We start from the raw sequence: 21,962 nt of genomic DNA on the forward strand, positions 1-21,962 counted from the left end.
ACTGTTGACAGTGCTATCACATGATTTTCCGCCCAGCGAAGAATCCCTGCAGCTTCTGCCATTGCCCTCCTGCTTCTTGTGCCACCGTGTCTGTTTACGTGGGTGACTGCCATGATGTTGTCCGACTGGATCAACACCGGCTGACCTTGAAGCAGAGGTCTTGCTAAGCTTAGAGCATTGTAAATGGCCCTTAGCTTCAGGATATTTATGTGAAGTGATGTATCCAGGCTTGACCCTAAGCCCTGGATATTCCTTCCCTGTGTGACTGCTCCCCAGCCTCGCAGGCTGGCATCCGTGGTCACCAGGACCCAGTCCTGAATGCCGAATCTGCGGCCCTCTAGAAGATGAGCACTCTGCAACCACCACAGGATGGATACCCTTGTCCTTGGTGACAGGGTTATCCGCTGATGCATCTGAAAATGCGACCCGGACCATTTGTCCAGTAGGTTCCACTGGAAAGTTCTTGCGTGGAATCTAACGAATGGGATTGCTTCGTAGGAAGCCACCATTTTTTTTACCCAGAACCCTTGTGCATTGATGCACTGAGACTTGGTTCGGTTTTAGGAGGTTCCTGACTAGCTCGGATAACTCCCTGGCTTTCTCTTCCAGGAGAAACACCTTTTTTCTGGACTGTGTCCAGGAACATCCCTAGGAAACAGAAGACAAGTCGTCGGAACCAGCTGCGATTTTGGAATATTGAGAATCCAATCGTGCTGCCGCAACACTACCTGAGATAGTGCTACACCGACTTCCAACTGTTCCCTGGATCTTACCTTTATCAGGGAATCGTCCAAGTAAGGGATAACTAAAATTCCCTTCCTTCGAAGGGATATCATTTCGGCCATTACCTTGGTAAAGACCCGGGGTGCCGTGGACCATCCCTACGGCAGCGTCTGAACTGATAGTGACAGTTCTGTACCATAACCTGAGGTACCCTTGGTGAGAAGGGTAAATTTTGACATGAAGGTAAGCATCCTTGATGTCCCGAGACATCATGTAGTCCCCTTCTTCCAGGTTCGCAATCACTGCTCTGAGTGACTCAATCTTGAATTTGAACCTCTGTATGTAAGTGTTCAAAGATTTTAGATTTTAGATTTAGATTTAGAATCGGTCTCACCGAGCCGTCTGGCTTCGGTACCACAATAGTGTGGAATAATACCCCGTTCCCTGTTGCAGGAGGGGTACCTTGATTATCACCTGCTGGGAATACAGCTTGTGAATGGCTTCCAAAACCGCCTCCCTGTCAGAGGGAGACGTCGGTAAAGCCGACTTTTGGAAACGGCGAGGGGGAGACGTCTCGAATTCCAATATGTACCCTTGAGATATTACCTGAAGGATCCAGGGGTCTACTTGCGAGTGAGCCCACTGCGCACTGAAATTCATTGAGAACGGGCCCCCACCGTGCCTGAGCTTGTAAGGCCCTAGCGTCATACTGAGGGCTTGGCAGAGGCGGGAAAGGGTTTCTGTTCCTGGGAACTGGCTAATCTCTTCAGCCTTTTTCCTCTCCCTCTGTCACGAGCAGAAAAGAGGAACCTTTTGTCCGCTTGCCAACAAAGGACTGCGCCTGATAATACGGCGTCTTATTTTGAGAGGCGACCTGGGGTACAAACGTGGATTTCCCAGTTGTTGCCGTGGCCACCAGGTCTAAAAGACCGACCCCAAATGTCCCTTTTCAAAGGCAATACTTCCAAATGCCGTTTGGAATCCGCATCACCTGACCATTTTACTGGTAGAATTGGACAACGCACTTATACTTGATGCCAGTCGGCAAATATTCCGCTGTGCATCATGCATATATAGAAATGCATCTTTTAAATGCTCTATAGGCAATAATATACTATCCTTATCTAGGATATCAATATTTCCAGTCAGGGAATCCGACCATGCCAACCCAGCACTGCACCTCCAGGCTGAGGCGATTGCTGGTCGCAGTATAACACCAGTATGTGTGTGAATACATTTTTGGATACCCTCCTGCTTTCTATCAGCAGGATCCTTAAGGGCGGCCATCTCTTGAGAGGGTAGAGCCCTTGTTCTTACAAGCGTGTGAGCGCCTTATCCCCCCTAGGGGGTGTTTCCCAACGCACCCTACCCTCTGGCGGGAAAGGGTATACACCAATACTTTTTAAGAAATTATCAATTGTTATCGGGGGGAAACCCACGCATCATCACACACCTCATTTTATTTCTCAGATTCAGGAAAACTACAGGTAGTTTTTCCCTCACCGAACATAATACCCCTTTTTGGTGGTACTCGTATTATCAGAAATGTATAAAACATTTTCCATTGTCTCAATCATGTAACGTGTGGCCCTACTGGAAATCACGGTTGTCTCTTCACCGTCGACACTGGAGTCAGTATCCGTGTCGGCGTCTGTATCTGCCATCTGAGGTAACGGGCGCTTTAGAGCCCCTGACGGCCTATGAGACGTCTGGACAGGCACAAGCTGAGTAGCCGGCTGTCTCATGTCAACCACTGTTTTTTTGTTTGTTTTTTAACAGTACATCCACTCAGGTGTCGACCCCCTAGGTGGTGACATCACTGTTACAGACACTCTGCTCCGTCTCCACATCATTTTTCTCCTCATACATGTCGACACAAACGTACCGACACACAGCACACACACAGGGAATGCTCTGATAGAGGACAGGACCCCACTAGCCCTTTGGGGAGACAGAGGGAGAGTATGCCAGCACACACCAGAGCGCTATATATATATACAGGGATAACCTTATATAAGTGTTTTTCCCCTTATAGCTGCTGTATGTTTTAATACTGCGCCTAATTAGTGCCCCCCTCTCTTTTTTTAACCCTTTCTGTAGTGTAGTGACTGCAGGGAAGAGCCAGGGAGCTTCCCTCCAACTGAGCTGTGAGGGAAAATGGCGCCAGTGTGCTGAGGAGATAGGCTCCGCCCCCTTTTCGGCGGCCTTATCTCCCGTTTTTCTGTATATTCTGGCAGGGGTTAAATGCATCCATATAGCCCAGGAGCTATATGTGATGTATTTTTTGCCATGTAAGGTATTTTTATCATGTTTTATTGCGTCTCAGGGCGCCCCCCCCAGCGCCCTGCACCCTCAGTGACCGGAGTATGAGGTGTGCTGAGAGCAATGGCGCACAGCTGCAGTGCTGTGCGCTACCTTATTGAAGACAGGAACGTCTTCTGCCGCCGATTTTTCCGGACCTCTTCGCTCTTCTGGCTCTGTAAGGGGGCCGGCGGCGCGGCTCCGGGACCCATCCAGGCTGGGCCTGTGATCGTCCCTCTGGAGCTAATGTCCAGTAGCCAAGAAGCCCAATCCACTCTGCACGCAGGTGAGTTCGCTTCTTCTCCCCTTAGTCCCTCGATGCAGTGAGCCTGTTGCCAGCAGGTCTCACTGAAAATAACAAACCTAAACTAAAACTTTCACTAAGAAGCTCAGGAGAGCCCCTAGTGTGCACCCTTCTCGTCGGGCACAGAAATCTAACTGAGGCTTGGAGGGGGGTCATAGGGGGAGGAGCCAGTGCACACCAGTTAGTCCTAAAGCTTTCTTTAGATGTGCCCAGTCTCCTGCGGAGCCGCTATTCCCCATGGTCCTTACGGAGTCCCCAGCATCCACTTAGGACGTTAGAGAAATCAGGGGTATCACCACGGTACAGGGGGGAGACATTCCTCACAGGGAGAGAAGTATTAGACCACGAGGACATGAGAGAGACTGTCACATATATCAGGGGTATCACCACGGTACAGGGGGGAGACATTCCTCACAGGGAGGGAAGTATTAGACCACGAGGACATGAGAGAGACTGTCACATATATCAGGGGTATCACCACGGTACAGGGGGAAACATTCCTCACAGGGAGAGAAGTATTAGAACATGAGGACATGCGCCGACACTGGAGGGGGGAAGGGGGGGAGGGTCAGGGGGAATCTGAGGAAACATCACCTCACAGAAAGGGTAGTGGACAAGTGGAATGTCCTCCCAGCAGAGGTGGTAGAGGCTAAAGGTGGGTACACATTAGTAGATATATCTGCAGATCAATTGATCTGCAGATATATCTATGGACGGATCGGGCAGTGTGCTGTAAATACACACTGCCCGATCCGTCGGGGACTGACGTCATGAACTGGGCGGGCGTGTATACACGCCCGCGCAGTTTAGCTGTCAGTCACCGCCGTCCGCTGCAGCATGTTTACGGGCGGTTGGCTGACCGCCCTGTACACACACAGCGACGCGCCAATATATCGGTAGATATATTGGCCGTCGGGTGTGCTGCACGGCCGACGCGATACGTCTGTGAACGACGGAGTTCACAGACGTATCGGCCGTACACACTGGCCGACGGTCCCGCGATATATCGGCCGTTCAAGAGAACGGCCGATATATCGACCAGTGTGTACGGGCCTTAAGACAGTACAGCAATGTAACATGCATGGGATAGGCATAAGAATCGCCTTACAAAGAAATAAGGATCAAATAAGGTTTGAGGTAACAATATGGTAAAATAAGGGGCAGACTAGATGGGCCAAGTGGTTCTTATCTGTCGTCACATTCTATGTTGGGTTATTATATGACTGAATGTGGTGGACATATGATTATATATACCGGGCATGATGATTGGTGGAATGTATTGTGGAATTGTGGACACTTGTTTCAGGTGTAGCTCAGTCAACTGGAGTCCAGGGAAGCCTAACACCCCATTAATTACTGCACATCACCATTTCCTGCACCCCATGACAACCCACACACATACTGTAGCTAGCACTCCCGTCAGGATTAGTTGGAATACAGGAAAATCATAGACTATTATTAATCTGGGATTGGACTGAAGACCTTGTACGGGTACACGAGTCACCTGACGTGGCAGCATCGTCCTGGTACCAGCTAATAGGGGGCACTGACTGCTCCCCCATCTCACTGTCATACCCCAACCTTCTGCTAGGCCAGCGCCAGATGGTGGGGGATATATCACTGCAGGATAGTATCACTTACCTTCCAGTCAGTGTCCACCGCCGAGAGAAAGGTTTCTGCCGATTCCTATGGTGAGAAAAAGACTTATTACATCTACAGGCAGTGCAGAGCATCGCCCCTTCTCTCCTGTAATACAGCTGCAGAGCATCGCCCCTTCTCTCCTGTAATACAGCTGCAGAGCATCGCCTCTGCTCTCCTGTAATACATCTGCAGAGCATCGCCCCTTCTCTCCTGTAATACAGCTGCAGAGCATCGCCCCTTCTCTCCTGTAATACATCTGCAGAGCATCGCCTCTTCTCTCCTGTAATATATCTGCAGAGCATCTCCCCTTCTCTCCTGTAATACATCTACAAAGCATCACCCCATCTCTCTTGTAATACTGTTCAACTGCAGAGCATCACTCCATCTCTGCAGAGTATCACCCCTTCTCTCCTGTAATACATCTGCAGAGCATCGCCCCTTCTCTCCTGTAATACATCTGCAGAGCATCTCCCCTTCTCTCCTGTAATACATCTGCAGAGCATCTTCCCATCTCTCTTGTAATACTGTACATCTGCAGAGCATCGCCCCTTCTCTCCTGTAATACATCTGCAGAGCATCACCCTTTATCTCCTGTAATACATCTGCAGTGCATCACCCCTTCTCTCCTGTAATACATCTGCAGAGCATCGCCCCTTCTCTCCTGTAATACATCTGCAGAGCATCGCCCCTTCTCTCCTGTAATACATCTGCAGAGCATCGCCCCTTCTCTCTTGTAATACACCTGCAGTACATCGCCTCTTTTCCCCTATAATACATCTCTTTTTCTCCTGTAACAAATCTGCAGATCATCGCCCCTTTTGTCTGTAATTCATCTGCAGTACATCACCCCTGCTCTCCTGTAATACATCTGCAGAGCATCGCTCCCATCTCTCTTGTAAAACATCAGCACAGCATTGCTTCTATCTCTCGTGTAATACATCTGCAGAGCATCGCTCCCTTCTCTCCTGGGGGAAATTTACTAACAATTGATGTAGATTGATTTAGCTTTCTATTTTGTGATAATCCTGGATTGTGCATGTTGCGAATTTACTAAAGACCAATTTGCATTTAAATCTCACGTCAAATTCGACTTTGCACTCCAAATTGCGACAAATCAACCATTGGAACAAACATTGTTAAATATACGTTATGGTAATAACTACCATTGATAACGGTATCTCTCCTAAGTCCACAGGATAACACTGGGATATGATGAAGCGACAGCGGATTTGCACCAATTGGTCAAAGCTTTTCGGCCTCCCAGCATGCCACGGGTCCGTCCATATATCCCCGCCTCCTTTCTCAGGCAAATCAGTTGTATTCCAAAGCTCAAGGCAAGAGCATCATAGATAGCCCTAATCAGGCGAGAAGAACACACATGCACACCCTTCCGTACAAGAAGGAAGAAGTTAGTGAGTAAAAGGATCCACAAATCAGGTGCGTCAGGGCGGGATCCCTGTGGAACCTGTGGACTTAGGAGAAATACTGTTATCAACGGTAAGTTCTTACCATAACGTATATTTCTCCGGCAAGGTCCACAGGTTATCCACAGGATAGCATTGGGATTTCCCAAAGCAATTTAGTTGTGGGGACACTCCTGACTGGACAGGAGAATCCTTTGCCCGAATTCAGCGTCCTGAGAGGCAAAGGTATCCATGGCATAATGTCTAATGAAAGTGTTAATGGAAGACCATGTGGCTGCCTTACATATCTGTTCTGCTGAAGCACCACGTTGTGCTGCCCATGATGGACCTACCTTACGATTAGCGTGAGCAGAGACATTAGCCGGAACAGGGAGATCAGCTTGAGAATATGCTTCTGAAATAGTCATCCGAAGCCACCTTGCCAGTGTCTGCTTATCAGCAGGCCATCCTCTCTTGTGAATTCCGTAGAGAATGAAGAGAGAATCTGTCTTTCTGATGGCACTGGTACGATCCACGTAGATCCTAAAGGCACGGACCACGTCCAGCGATGCATTTCCCGCAGAAAGGCCCGGGTCCTGGAAAGCAGAGACTACAATTTCTTCGTTAAGGTGTAATTTAGACACCACCTTAGCAAGATACCCAGATCTAGTTCTGAGAACTGCTTTATCTGGATAAAAAATCAGAAATGGGTAACAACATGACAATGCCCCTAAATCTGACACTCTTCTAGCTGACGCCATTGCCAGTAGAAAGAGAACTTTAGCTGTCAACCATTTAAGATCCACTTTATTAAATGGTTCAAATGGGGCAACGTGAAGTGCCTTTAGGACTAAACTTAAGTCCCAAGGCAATGTAGGAGGAACAAAAGGAGGTTGAGTGCACAACATTACCTGGAAAAAGTACGTACATCCTGTAAGTTGGCCATTTTTCATTTGGAACCATACAGTCAATGCTGACACTTGTACTCTCAAGGAAGCCACCTTCAAACCTTTATCCATTCCTGCCTGAAGGAATGCTAAGACCCTGGAAATTATGAAAGACCTAGGGTCCATTTTCCATTCACTGCACCAATGAATATAAGTTTGCCATATTCGGTGATAAATTCGAGCTGAGGAAGGTTCCCTTGCTCTGAGCATTGTTTGAATTACCTGTTGTGAGAATCCTCTTGACTTCAGGATAGAGGTCTCAAGAGCCACGCCGTCAAAGACAGTCGATCCAGATGTCTGTTATAACAAGGACCCTGCGTCAGTAGATCTGGACGTTTAGGGAGCAGGAATGGAGCATCCATCGACATTCTCTGCAGATCTGTGTACCAATGTCATCTGGGCCAAGCCGGAGCTATTAGTATCACGGCACCCTTTCCTTGCTTTATCTTTCTCACCACCCTGGGTAATAAGGTGATTGGAGGAAACACATAGGCCAGATGAAAGTCCCATCTCACTGGCAGGGCATCCACAAATATCGCTCTGGGATCTTTTGTTCTTGACCCGTATGCGAGAACTTTTTTGTTCTGATGGGACACCATGAGATCTATCTCTGGCAACCCCCACTTGTCTACTAGAGTCTGGAAGACTTCCGGATGTAGAGCCCATTCGCTTGCCTGAATGGCGTGCCGACTGAGAAAATCCGCTTCCCAGTTTAGGACTCCCGGAACAAACACTGTGGACAAGTCTGGATGATGAACTTCTGCCCACCTTAGTCTGTGACTTACCTCCTTCATAGCTTTTTGGCTGCGAGTTCCTCCTTGATGGTTGAGGTACTCTACTTTCATTGCATTGTCCGAGTGGATCTGAACTGGTTTTCCTCGAAGGATGTCCTTTGCCTGAATCAGTGCCATGTATATGGCCCGAAGTTCCAATATATTTATTGGCAGGCAACCTTCTTCCTTGGTCCATTGCCCCTGTAAACAAAACCTTCCTGACACTGCTCCACAACCCTGGAGACTGGCATCCGTTGTCAGAATTTTCCAATCTGATATCCAAAAGGGTTTCCCCTTGTCCAGATGGGATGTCTGTAGCCACCAGGCTAATGACCTTCTTACTTCCATCGTAAGGACCATAGTGTGTGTTTTTATCATCTGATGCAACCCATTCCATTTGGCAAGGATCAGATGCTGCAGAGGCCTTGAGTGGAACTGTGCATACTCCATAATGTTGAATATTGACACCATCAATCCCATCACACGCATTGCTGCGTGAATGGATACCTTTTGACTGTGTAGCAACTCCTGAATCCTTGACTGAACTTTGGATATCTTGTTCAGAGGTAACATTACTTTTCTTAAGGCTTGAATCCAGTACAGCCCCCAAGTGAGTCATCTGCTGTGACGGAACCAGAGACGATTTTGCCCAATTTATGAGCCACCCGTTCTTCTGCAGACATGTTATTGTCTGTTGCAGATGATATCGGAGCAATTCCTGTGACTGTAAGGTATGGAAAAATTCTTATCCCCTGCTGGCGGAGATAAGCTGCCATTACCGCCATAATTTTGGTAAATACTCGGGGGGCTGTGGCTAACCCAAAAGGTAGGACCTGGAACTGAAAATGCTGTTGGGAGGATAGCGAACCTGAGATAGCATTGATGGGACTTGTATGTGCTATATGGGATTTTTGCTCTCTAGATACCATTGAAAGATCCCCTTCCAATGCATCAGCCCAGGCAGCCACTGCCTTTGCCAACCAAGCTGAAGTCATAGCTGGTCTTATGACTGCCCTAGACAGGGAAAAAAATTATTTTTTTTTTTTTTTAAAACATCCAATCTCCTATCCGTGACATCATTTAATGATGTTGAAGGCAGAGGTAATGTAGATTTTTGCACTAATCGAATAACATGCGTATCTACTTTGGGAGCCACCTCCCTTTTTAAACAAACCCCAGCTGGAAGAGGATAATTGGAATTCCATTTCCTAGGAATTCTAAACTTCTTACTGGGCGTAGCCTAAGCCTCTTCCATGTTTTCCATCAGCTGATCTGACCCAGGAAACTCAGTCTTAACTGTTATGGGACGTTTAAACACAGGTGCCTTGGTTTTTAACACAGGCTCTGCTGATTCCTCTAAGGATAGAATGACTTTCATTGCCTTAATTAACTCAGCTATATCCACTGAGCTGAGACTTTCCTCCTCCTCTTCGTATGCCGAACCAGAGATTATTGATAAATCCTCATCTGAAACATGTGTAGCCTGTGAGGATGAAGATTTACTTACCACTAACTTATCAGCCTGTTTCTTTTGAGAGGCTGCTGCTGGAAGTGATAAACCGCAGGTTGAAAGCTGCATGTAAGGGTTAATCGTGTAACCTATCCCTGGTACAGGAGTTGGAATTATCCGGTCAGCTATACTGGATGTTTGTGCAAACATAGCCCAAGGGGGATCAATCTGCAACTGAATCTGCCTTGTATTTTTCAAGAGACCCTGGTAAAAGATAGAACAATTTGCACATAAACCATCCTGAACCAGATCCTGAGAGGTTAACCCAGCTTTGCAAGACAAACATGATATGAGTGTTAGTGCTGCTATGAGTGTATCTTACTCACCTCTGCCACTTTTAGACATGATAAATAATCAACACTTCCACAGTGTACTCCACAATTAGTGACTGTAATCACTTTAAGCTTTTTAAAGTGACATACAATCCGACCCTACCCTGCTATGCACCAGCATTGAGGATCGGAATAGAAAAAACTGACAGAATAAATAGTAAAGTCAGCAATCACACTAGCAGTCAGTCACATGTTATACATTAGTATAATAAGCAATATAAGCACATAATCAACTACAGCTACATTTCAAGTATGTAGGAGAACATATTACTGAATCATATTTAAAAATATCTACCATATTCAGACACATAGCGAAAGAAAAGGAGATTTATAGTAGACTGGCCAAAGTAAAATCTCTTTCTGCGAGGTACACTGGATTCCACAGGGAATATATCTCGGGTGTAGAGTTGGATCTTGATCCGAGGCACCAACAGGCTAAAGTTTTGACTGTTCCCAGGATGCACTGCACCGCCTCCTCTATAACCCCGCCTCCGGGCAGTGGAGCTTAGTTTCGTTAACCAGTCTAATGCAGTAGCAGGTAAAGGACGGCAGATGTTAGTCACATAGAACCACATTCTCACAACAGGAGAAGGGACCAGTGGCTAATGCCATACAAACCCAAAGAAGCAAAGTGCGTCAGGGTGGGCGCCCTGTGGAATCCAGTGTACCACCTCGCAGAAAGAGATTTAACTATGGTAAGTCTACCATAAATCTCCTTTTATGCAGTGGGGTACACTGGTATTCCACAGGGAATAACATTGGGGATGTCCTAAAGCAGTTCCTCATGGGAGGGGAAGCACTGTAGCAGGCACAAGAACCCGGCGTCCAAAGGAAGCATCCTGGGAGGCGGAAGAATCAAAGGCATTGAACCTAATAAACGTGTTCACTGAGGACCACATAGCCACCTTGCACAATTGTTCAACGGACACACCACGGCGGGCCGTCCAAGAAGATCCAACAGGCTGAGTAGAATGGGCTTTGATAGCAGCAGGAGCTAGGAGTCTAGCCTGCGCAGTCTTGTGCAATCACTATTCTAATCAATCTGGCCAAGGTTTGCTTATTCGCAGGCCAGCAACGTTTGTGAAAACCAAAAAGTACAAAAAGGGTATCTGACCTCCTGATAGAGGCAGTCCTCTCCACGTAAATAGAGAGCCCGTACACATATAAAGACCGTTCTGTGGAGGACAAACCAGAAGAGATAAAGGCCAGAACCACAATCTTTTGGTTAAGATGGAAAGATGGCACCACCTTAGGTAGATAACCTGGGCTAAGAACTGCCCGTTCACGTTGAAAAATCAAAAAGGGTGGACGACAGGACAAAGCGCCTAAGTCCGACACCCTTCTAGCAGAGGCAATAGCCAGCAGAAACACGACCTTAAGCTTAAGGCATTTAAGGTCCACAGATTCAAGAGGTTCAAATGGAGACTCTTGTAGGGCATTCAAAACAACAGACAGATCCCATGGAGCCACAGGATGTACATAGGGAGACTGAATCCGTAAAACACCCTGAGTGAAAGTATGAACGTCAAGAATAGACACAATTTTTCTCTGAAACCTCACCGACAAGACAGATATATGTACCTTGAGGGAGGCCAGATGAAGGCCTAAATCTAGGCCTTGTTGTAGAAAAGCCAAAAGCCTGGAAGTTCTGAAGGAATAGGCACTATAATTCTTAGCAGCACACCAAGTGTAGTAAGAATTCCAGACCCTGTAATAAATCCGTGCAGAAGCCGATTTGCGGGACTTAAACATAGTTTGAATAACCGCCTCGGAGAATCCCTTGGCCCTCAGGGGTAAAGCTTAAAGAGCTACGCCATCAAAGCCAGTCTAGCCAGGACCGGGTAGACACAAGGGCCCTGAACGAGGAGGTCTGGGCATTGAGGAAGTAGAAGAGGACGCTCTATCGATAGACCCTGCAGGTCTGAGAACCAATGCCGTCTGGGCCATGCTGGAGCGACTAGAAGTAGTATTCCTCTTTATTGCTAGAACTTCCGTAGCACCCTGGGCAGGAGTGACACTGGAGGAAACACGTATGGCAGCCGAAAGTTCCATGGAATTGCCAGTGTGTCCACGAACGCTGCTTGAGGATCCCTTGTCCCTGATCCGAAGACCGGAACCTTGTGATTGTGTCGAGACGCCATCAGGTCTACATCTGTAGACCCCACTTGTCCACTGGGAGTTGAAAGACTTCCGGATGAAGACTCCACTCTCCGGCGTGCACGTCCTGACGACTGAGGAGGAAATCCGCTTCCCAGTTGAGGACTCCCAGAATGAACACTGACAATATTGCTGGCAGATGGTGTTCCACCCAATGAAGGATTTTTGACACTTCCAGCATTGCCACAATCTTGTTCAGATCCTCCCCAAAAAGGACGTCTCCCTTAAAAGGGAGCACCTCCAAGGTCTTTTTGGAGTCCAGGTCCACCTTCCAGGACCTTAACCACGGAAGTCAGCGAACCAGGATAGATGTAGTAGACGCCTTGGCAGCCATAACACCTGCCTCAGAGGCCACCTCCTGAATATAGTGGGAGGCTGTGGTAATATAAGACAGATATTGTATGGCAGTGTCAGAAAAATTCTGAGGCAGCTCATCTTCAATTGCCTGAACCCATACTTCAATTCCTTTCGCAGCCCAGGAGGCTGCCATAGTGGGTCTATGTACAGCACCTGTAAGGGAGTAAATAGACTTCAGGCAACCCTCCACACGCTTATCCATCGGTTCCTTCAGTGAGGTGACAGTGGTGACAGGCAGAGTAGATGACACCACAAGGCGGGCGACATGTGAGTAAACCGGTGGTGGTTTCCCACTTGTTACTCAACTCTGCAGGGATAGGATAATGAGCTAGCATCTTTTTATACCGGGAAAATTTCTTTCCTGGAGATGCCCAGGATTCTTGACGTATGCCAATTAAATGGTCAGAATGTGGTAAGAATACTTTAGCAACCTTCTGACGTTTGAACTTATCAGGTTTCTTAGACGCAGTAGTAGGCTCGATCTCATCATCTATTTGGAGAATCAGCTTAATAGTCTCCACTAGGTCAGGAACATCAACCTGGGTTGTAGATTCCTCATCAGAAGCGGCTGTATCAGTGTCTGATGGATCAGTATATTCCCCATCCTCATCAGAAGAATCATCCAAAATATTAGTAGATTGTGAGGAAGAAATGGCCTGCTTAGATGACCCCTTGGCCCCAGAGGGGCGTGGGGTAGACTTTTGTCTAACCAACAATTGATTTTGTTGTTGTAACTGGATAGACAGAGTGTCTGCCCAAGGCGGATTAACTACAGGGACAATATGTGGCTGTAATGGCACAGGAGGTCCCACAGGGGGTGTAAGATGTGTCACAAGCGTATTCAGCATACTTGAAAACGCTGCCCAAGGTGGGTCCTGATTGGCCACAGGTGCTGCGGGTTGATGTGGAGGTGTATGGCATCCAGTGCCTGAACCATCAGTTAATATTTCCCCCTCAGGTAAATCCGTGGGCCAGCGCTGTATGATGCAGAAGCGGACGCGGATTTCCCGCCCTGTGTGGCAGATATTATAGGGAATGTAGCCTTAGAGCGTAACAGTACAATATAGCCAGACAAAAACAATACCTGCAAATAACCCCCTCTGTTATGTGACAGTAAATACAGGGCACAAACAGAGGATTTAAGCGGTATGAGGTGACTGAAATACACAGTAAAAAATACCAAACCGTATATACTGTGTAGCACTATATATATATATATATATATATGAGATCCTGATGCACCTAGCCCCCCAGGGTACAGAATATAGTGATAGCAAGTAGTGTGATACATGAGAATGGAATCCACACAGCAGCTACAGGCACACTCAGTCACAGGTACTGTACAATGCAGATTATTATAGATAAACAATAAAAATCCACTGGACTAGTAAAACTACATATAGATACGTATAAATATAGATATAACAATGCACAGTCACTACTGGATGTATATCACAGAATACTTGTACTAAATATTCAGATAGCAGTACACTTGTTCTTAACTAACACTGTCTAAAATGACATGTAGAATACTTGTATAATAAGTGCCTGTAAATGCACAGCGCTGATGAGGCAGGCGGCTTTACAGAGGAGACAGAGTCCTGCAGTCAAGGAGATCAGCCCAGCTAGTAGTGAAGATGGTGCCAAAATCTGTCAGGGAGTGAGGGAGAGTGTGAGGCAGCTCCAGGGCGGGAACACCAGCAGTAGATGGTGCCCGGAGCTGGGGGAGGGGCTACAGGTCAGCATCTTATCCCCTATGCTGGTCCTCACCACCGGGTACTGTGGAGCCTATGTAAAACGGATTTTAGTAAATCCGACCTGTGCTCCCTACCCTGGTGGATATGGTGGGGTCCCTGTGCAGTACAGTGTCCACGCCAGCGGCACGATCAATCTCCTGGGACAGCGATTTACCGGCGGGTCCCACCTGGGGGACCCTCTTACCTCCTCCCTGACGTGCAGCCACGCGATCCTGGAGAGCGTCAGCGGTGGTGTGCCTGATGACCGGTGCGCCTTCGCTGCGGGAGTATGCAGCGCTGTTGGGGAGGTGATGGAGCCGCAGCACAGAACGTCAGACTGACATATAAAGTGCTGCGGCCCTTGAAGTCTTCTTAAAAAGCTCTTTTCAGGGCTGCCTAGCGGAGCCCCCCTGTTAGTGACCTGTACTGCAGGCACCAACTTACAAACTGAGCTCCAGTGTCTGGAGGCGGGGCTATAGAGGAGGCGGTGCAGTGCATCCTGGGAACAGTCAAAGCTTTAGCCTGTTGGTGCCTCGGATCAAGATACAACTCTACACCCCCAATGTATTCCCTGTGGAATCCCAGGGTACCCCTCTGCAGAAACAACAATAACAGTATACAGACTCATATGCAACAGGCACTTATCTAACTATTCGTACTCAAAAGGTAGATAGAGATTAAGGGGCGATAAAAGTGGAGAAGTGGAGAAGTGAGCCCGGGGAAAAGTTGCCCATGGCAACCAATTAGCTGCTCTGTATACTTTTATAGTATGCAAATTATAAATGTTACGTCAATGCTGATTGGTTGCCATGGACAACTTCTCCACTGGCTCACTTCTCCACTTTTATCCCTGCTTAGTACATCTCGCCCCTTAGTGCGGTACTACCAGTACTCAGGAGAGTGGGATACAGGGAGACTCACCTCGCTTCCAGGACCGATCAGTACGTTTGTGAACGCTGAGTGGATCCAGACGCTACTAGTGTACACTGCCACTCCATGAACCTATTGTGAACACAGACGCTCAGTGAACCAGTCACACAGCCGTCTATGCTGTGACTGGGTCCCCTTCGTGTACAGCGTCTGAGACAGAAGCGGGAAAACAGTTCACGGCGGGAGACTCGGAGGAAACTGGTCATGAACCGGGGGGAGGGGCGACCAGGAGAGCGTCTGACTCCCCACTGCTGACATCAACCCTAGGGATCGCGGCCTCATACTATTCCTGGAGCCTCTGATCCCTAAGGCCTAGCAATGGTGCACCCGGGGTGGCAGCCGCGTCAGCGACTGTTTGGTAGTCTCCTCCCAAAACAGTGCGGCTGTGTCCGTATTCCCCTTCTAACTGGAATCGACGCCTTACCTTCTCCCCATGCTCCGGCCATAGCCTGGTAACGTCCGCTGGACCTGCTAGTATATCCGACACAGACGCCTGCCGAAACAGTACTGTACTCGTGGGTAAGCATTGTCGCGACCCGGCAGAGAGTTGTTGGAGCGACTCTTTCTAAGGTACGTATAAGACGCTTTTTAGAAAGATCACTCAAGAAAAAATAGTAAGACTATAACAATAAAATAAGAAAGCTTAGGGCTACTAAAAAACAGCAGCCCTGTGACCATGGTCCGGCTCCTGCCGCACCAAACAAAAAACTGATTTGCCTGAGCCAGGAGGTGGGGATATATGGACGGGCCCGTTGCATCCTGGGAGGCCAGAAAGCTTTGACCGATTGGTGCAAATCCGCTGTCGCTTCATCATATCCCAATGTTATCCTGTGGATACCCTGTGGACCATGCTGGAGAACATAACATTGGTACCTATGCAAATCGCACATTTACTAAGAATTGTTTTGGGGTAATCGCTCAAACTCACTCCAGCATCGCTCCCCGGTGCACCAAATCATTGCCCCTGCTTTTGGCATCAGTGCGACCCGTGCAGGCTTGTGTGGTGTAAGTGTAATAGAGAGGTAACATTTTTTGGAAAAACAGTGTGGGGTCCTTCCCCAAAAGCAAAACCAGCACCGGGCTGTGTGAGCCGATCCTGGTTCCAGAAATATGGTGGGGTGTGGCGTGTGGGTCCCCCATATTTTAGTGAACAGCCGGTCCTGGTTCCAGAAATCAGGAGAAAGAATGTGTAGGGGTCCCTAATATTTCCAACATAAGCGCCGGAGACTTATTAGAGGACACGCTTGTTATCCGAAACCAGCCAGACCTAGCGGAGCTACATATGTACACACATAGCACTCCTCTCCGCAAACTACGGAACCCACATGGCTTCCATCAGAGCCGCCAGAGGACTGTATACAACATGGGTCTTCAACCTGTGACCCTCCAAGCTGCTGTGGAACACCACATCCCAGCATGCCTTGCCACAGTTTTGCTATTAAGGCATGCTAAATCTGAGGCAGAGCATGCTGGGAAGCAGGGGTGTATTTAGGGGTCCGAGCGCCCCTGGCAAAGTAAAGGACTGGTGCCCCACCCCCATATTTGAAATAGGGAAGGCACGTGTGCCAAAAAAGGGGCGTGGCCACTCAACAGTACCCCAATTAAAATGACACCACAATAGTGTGCCTTACTCGCATTACACAGCACAGTAATGTACAGTACATTATTCACGTTATGCTACACAGTAGTACCAGGGGCGTCTCTAGAGAGGAGGGGACCCGTGTCCAGACTCCATGTGTGGGCCCACTCCTCTCTCGTAGCCGTCACAGCTGCTGCTAGCGCTCTGAGCGCTATAGACTCTGGCACAGTGCCAGAGTCTACAGCGCATACGCCATCACGCCATTTTTTTGAAGTTTTACGCATGCGCTGTACAATGCCAGAGTCTCTAGTACTCAGTGCGCTAGCAGCGGCGGTGACGGCTACAGGGGAGGAGGGGGCCCACACACAGTCAGCGATGGACTCTGGAAAGGAAAGTATAGGAGAAATGGGTGCAGTGTGTGCGGTGTGGGCTCCCGTGTGCACCGCACACACTGCACCCATTATAGATACGCCACTGTGTACTACCCCTTATACACATTATGCCACACAGTAGTGCCCATATATATGGGAAGGCTTGCACGCTCCTGGGAAAGTGGGTGTGGCCTAACAAATTTTATATTATGATATCAAACTATAAATATATAATCACACCTCCTACACATGCACACACACACACAATTAGCAGCCTTACACACAATGGGGGGTCATTCCGAGTTGATCGCTCGCTAGCAGTTTTTAGCAGCCGTGCAAACGCTATGCCGCCGCCCACTGGGGAGTGTATTTTAGCTTAGCAGAAGTGCGGACACTTGTGCAGCCGAGCTCTGCAAAAACAATTTGTGCAGTTTCAGAGTAGCTCTGAACCTACTCAGCGCTTGCGATCACTTCAGCCTATTCGTGTCCGGACTTGACGTCACACACCCGCCCAGCGTTCACCCAGCCACGCCTGCGTTTTCCCTGGCACGCCTGCGTTTTTCCAAACACTCCCTGAAAATGGACAGTTTACACCCAGAAACGGCCACTTCCTGTCAATCACTCTGGGCCGTCAGTGCGACTTAAATCTTAGCTAGAGCCTGTGCAAAACCACATCGTTCGTTGTACCTGTACGTCGCGCATGCGCATTGTGGGGCATACGCATGTGCAGAAATGCCGTTTTTTACACTCATCGCTGTGCTGCGAAAATCGTCAGCGAGCGATCAACTCGGAATGACCCCCACTACCCACAGTAGTTCTTCTTACACATAATGTCCCGAGTATAGTGCCAGATGCACATAATGTCCCCCAGTATAGTGCCAGTTACACATAATGACCCCAGTAGTGCAGTGCCAGATACACATAATGCCTCCGAGTATAGTGCCAAATACACATATGCCCCCCACAGTGCCAGATACACATACAGTATGCTCCCACGGTACCAGACACTCGTATGCATACACAGTGCCGGACACTCAAATGCCCCCACAGTGCCAGATACACATATATGCCCCCACAGTGCCAGATACATGTATGCCCCCACAGTGCCAGATACACATACAGTATGCTCCCACGGTACCAGACACTCGTATGCATACACAGTGCCGGACACTCAAATGCCCCCACAGTGCCAGATACACATATATGCCCCCACAGTACCAGATACACGTATGCCCCCACAGTGCCAGATACACATATATGCCCCCACAGTACCAGATACATGTATGCCCCCACAGTGCCAGATACATGTATGCTCCCACAGTACCAGACACTCATATGCCCCCACAGTTCCGGACACTCAAATGCCCCCACAGTGCCAGATACACGTATTCCCCCATGTTGATTTTACTATTAAAGGCAGCACTTTTAGGTAGATTCACTTTTAGAGGCGGCAGCTACAGTATCTCCCCATCTCCATATAGTTCCTCAACAGCAGGGATGCCCATTAATGATCAAAGAATGCAGCAACAGCCATTGTAATTGGCGCCGGGGTCCAGCACCACACCACAATACAGACAAGAAACTCTACATACTGTAAACTACACCTCCCAGCAGCTGCTACTGCATACTGTGATCATTACTGGGCATCCCTGCTGGTGAGGAACTACACGGGGGGTGGGGGGAAAGCTGCTGCCTCTAAACATGAATCTACCTACTGCCCACGGGTGGCACCTCTGGATGGCGCCCCTCCTCGACTGGCGCCCCTGGCGAGTGCCTTCCTGGCCAATAGGAAGATACACCCCTGCTGGGAAGTGTAGTTACAAAGCAGCTGCAGGGCCGCAGATTATAGACCCATGGTATACAATGTTGGTGCAGAAGGATTACATGGGTGTAGACACAGGGGTATAACGGACACTCACCATCTCGGTGTCCTGTCCTCTTAGGAGAGGTTTCTCTTCAGGGAATCGCAGCTCACTCATCCCAGAACCGCTGAATTCTGGCAGCAGCAAGCCTGGAGAACGGCAGGACACAGACGTCACATAAAGGCACCAATATTGCAGCATGCCATTATTGATAAAAAGACCCCTATATAATCTGAGCCTGGAGCTCCATGTTACGTGATGGGACATTTCCATTACAGGACGCCGAGTGTTATAAAACAGCCCGGCGGATCTTACAGTGAGGGCTACAAACAACAAGACAGAATTATACAATAAGAATAGATATAAAATGATAGAGATGTCTGACGTATGTGGCAAGGACTGAAAACGATAACTGGGAGCCATTTATTATAGTATATTTGTGGCTATATCCCTGAAAACACCCATATCGGGGGTTCGCCAGGAATAATAAGATTTTAAACCTACCGGTAAATCTTTTTCTTCTAGTCCGTAGAGGATGCTGGGGACTCCGTAAGGACCATGGGGTATAGACGGGCTCCGCAGGAGACATGGGCACTATAAAGACTTTAGAATGGGTGTGCACTGGCTCCTCCCTCTATGCCCCTCCTCCAGACCTCAGTTAGAGAAACTGTGCCCAGAGGAGACGAACAGTACGAGGAAAGGATTTTTGTTAATCTAAGGCAGCGTTTTTCAACCGCTGTGCCGCGGCACACTAGTGTGCCGCCAGCGGTTGTCAGGTGTGCCGCAGCCTGCTGCTCACCGGCCACCAGAGATGCCCTGCATAGTGCTCCACCCAGTGGCGGAACTACTAGCTTCATTACTAATGAGACGCTGCCGGCGACCTCCGGGCCATAAAGGAAGCAGTTCTGGAATGTAAGGGGAAGGGGAGCCCGCTCCCCGCTCCGTAGTCAATTCTGTCCCCTGAGCAGTGTCGCGCAGACGTCATAGCACGACGCTGATGCCTAATGTTTGCCGCCGTGCTGTCACAGAAGAGAAGAGACCCGCGCGTCTGGTGAGTTTAAGTGTGAAGTAGGGTACAGGCTGTCAAGACAGAGCAGAACAAGGTAAGTTACCTGGGGTAGGCAGGGAGTTTGAAGGGCCGGAGAAGCACATTAATGGCCATACATGGGGAGGGGGGGAGACGCAGTACTGGGAAAACGGAGGGGGAGAAGGAGCATTCACTAATATAAATACAACAGGGGGACCACACTATTGAGAGTACAGTGGGGAGCTGGCACATCACTGCACCATATTAAGGGGCACATCACTGGCAATACAGAGGGAGGGGGGTTTCAGGCACATAATACTGGACATACTGTATAGATGGGGGTGGAAACATGATACAGATTATAATGCAGAACATACAGACAACTATAGTGCAAAACACTTTTTGCAAAACCTACAGATATGAGTGGGTGAAAACAAATACAGAACATGCAGACATTAAGCAGAATATTCACATATATGGGTATGAGTTCAGATAGTGATGGTGAGCGAGGGGTATGTCTGGGTAATGTATGGGGTGGCAGTGTGTTTGATTTATACCTGTGGGGGCCAATGTGTTTAATTACTGTGGGGGCCAATGTGCTTGATAAATGTCGAGGCCAATGTATTTGATATCTGTGGGGGCCAATGTGTTTTTTCCCCCCGTGGGTAACTGATAGCGTGCCTTGGGAATTTAAAGTCTTGTTAGGCATGCCGCGAGTTGAGAAAGGTTGAAAATCACTAAGATTCATACCAGCCCACACCATCCACACCGTATAACCTGGAATATACGCCACCAGTTAACAGTATGAACAAAACAGCATCAGCCAAAGAATGATCTTAACTGTAACATAACCCTTATGTAAGCAACAACTATATACAAGTCTTGCAGAAATATGTCTGCACTGGGACGGGCGCCCAGCATCCTCTACGGACTAGGAGAAAAAGATTTACCGGTAGGTTTAAAATCTTATTTTCTCTTACATCCTAGAGGATGCTGGGGACTCCGTAACGACCATGGGGATTATACCAAAGCTCCAAACCGGGCGGGAGAGTGCGGATGACTCTGCAGCACCGATTGAGCAAACATGAGGTCCTCATCAGCCAGGGTATCAAACTTGTAGAATTTTGCAAAGGTGTTTGAACCCGACCAAGTAGCTGCTCTGCAAATCTGTAAAGCCGCGACGCCTCGGGCAGCCGCCCAAGAAGAGCCCACCTTCCTAGTGGAATGGGCCTTTACCGAATTTGGTAACGGCAATCCAGCCATAGAATAAGCCTGCTGAATCGTGTTACAGATCCAGCGAGCAATAGTCTGCTTAGAAGCAGGAGCGCCAACCTTGTTGGCTCCATAACCAACTATAGGAAAACATCAAAGTCCACCGCCATGCACCAAGACCTTGCAGATGAACTGAACCACTTTTATTGCAGGTTCGCAAAAGAAGTCCCCTGCAACCCAAACAATCACCTCTACGATGCCCCGAACACCGACGGCCAACCCCAGGCACTGCAAGTCACCCAAGAAGAGGTGGAGGCATTGTTCAAAAGGGCCAAAACCAGGAAAGCTCCGGGTCCTGACGGAGTGTCACCATCTGCCCTAAGAGCATGTCCGGGTCAGCTCGCCCCCATATTCACCAAGATCTTCAATAAATCGCTGGAGCTACAGAAAGTCCCTTCCTGCCTCAAAAGGTCTACTATAGTCCCGGTCCCCAAGAAACCCACTATCACGAACCTGAACGACTACAGGCCGATAGCACTGACGTCTGTGGTCATGAAAACGTTCGAGCGTCTGGTTTTGAATCACCTGAAAACTGTGACTGGCCCCCAACTGGACCCCCTGCAGTTCGCCTATCGCTCGAATCGGTGTGTCGAGGATGCAGTCAACCTGGGCCTGCACTACATTCTACAGCACCTAGACATTCCCGGTACCTACGCGAGGGTCCTGTTTGTCGATTTCAGCTCGGCCTTCAATACAATCGTCCCCAGCATCCTCCACCCCAAATTACTTCGCCTAGG

At 48.5% G+C, this 21,962-nt stretch overlaps 1 protein-coding gene across 6 annotated transcripts in view; it reads right to left on the reverse strand.

The window, feature by feature from the left end:
• Positions 1 to 21,962, reverse strand: part of NDRG4 (NDRG family member 4) — a 230,300-nt gene that overhangs the window by 156,249 nt on the left and 52,089 nt on the right. For 4 of the 6 annotated variants that reach the window (XM_063945837.1, XM_063945833.1, XM_063945834.1 and 1 more), the window contains exons 2-3: positions 18,984 to 19,075; positions 4,970 to 5,014 (exon numbers count right to left, since the gene is read on the reverse strand). In XM_063945837.1, the coding sequence (XP_063801907.1) occupies positions 4,970 to 5,014; positions 18,984 to 19,043 (105 nt within the window). In that variant the 5' untranslated portion in view covers positions 19,044 to 19,075. The remainder of the gene's footprint in view (positions 1 to 4,969; positions 5,015 to 18,983; positions 19,076 to 21,962) is intronic. The other 2 variants (XM_063945839.1, XM_063945835.1) reach the window with 2 other exon arrangements.

The sequence above is a fragment of the Pseudophryne corroboree genome, chromosome 11, assembly GCF_028390025.1.
Source record: "Pseudophryne corroboree isolate aPseCor3 chromosome 11, aPseCor3.hap2, whole genome shotgun sequence".
NCBI classification, from domain to species: domain Eukaryota; kingdom Metazoa; phylum Chordata; class Amphibia; order Anura; family Myobatrachidae; genus Pseudophryne; species Pseudophryne corroboree.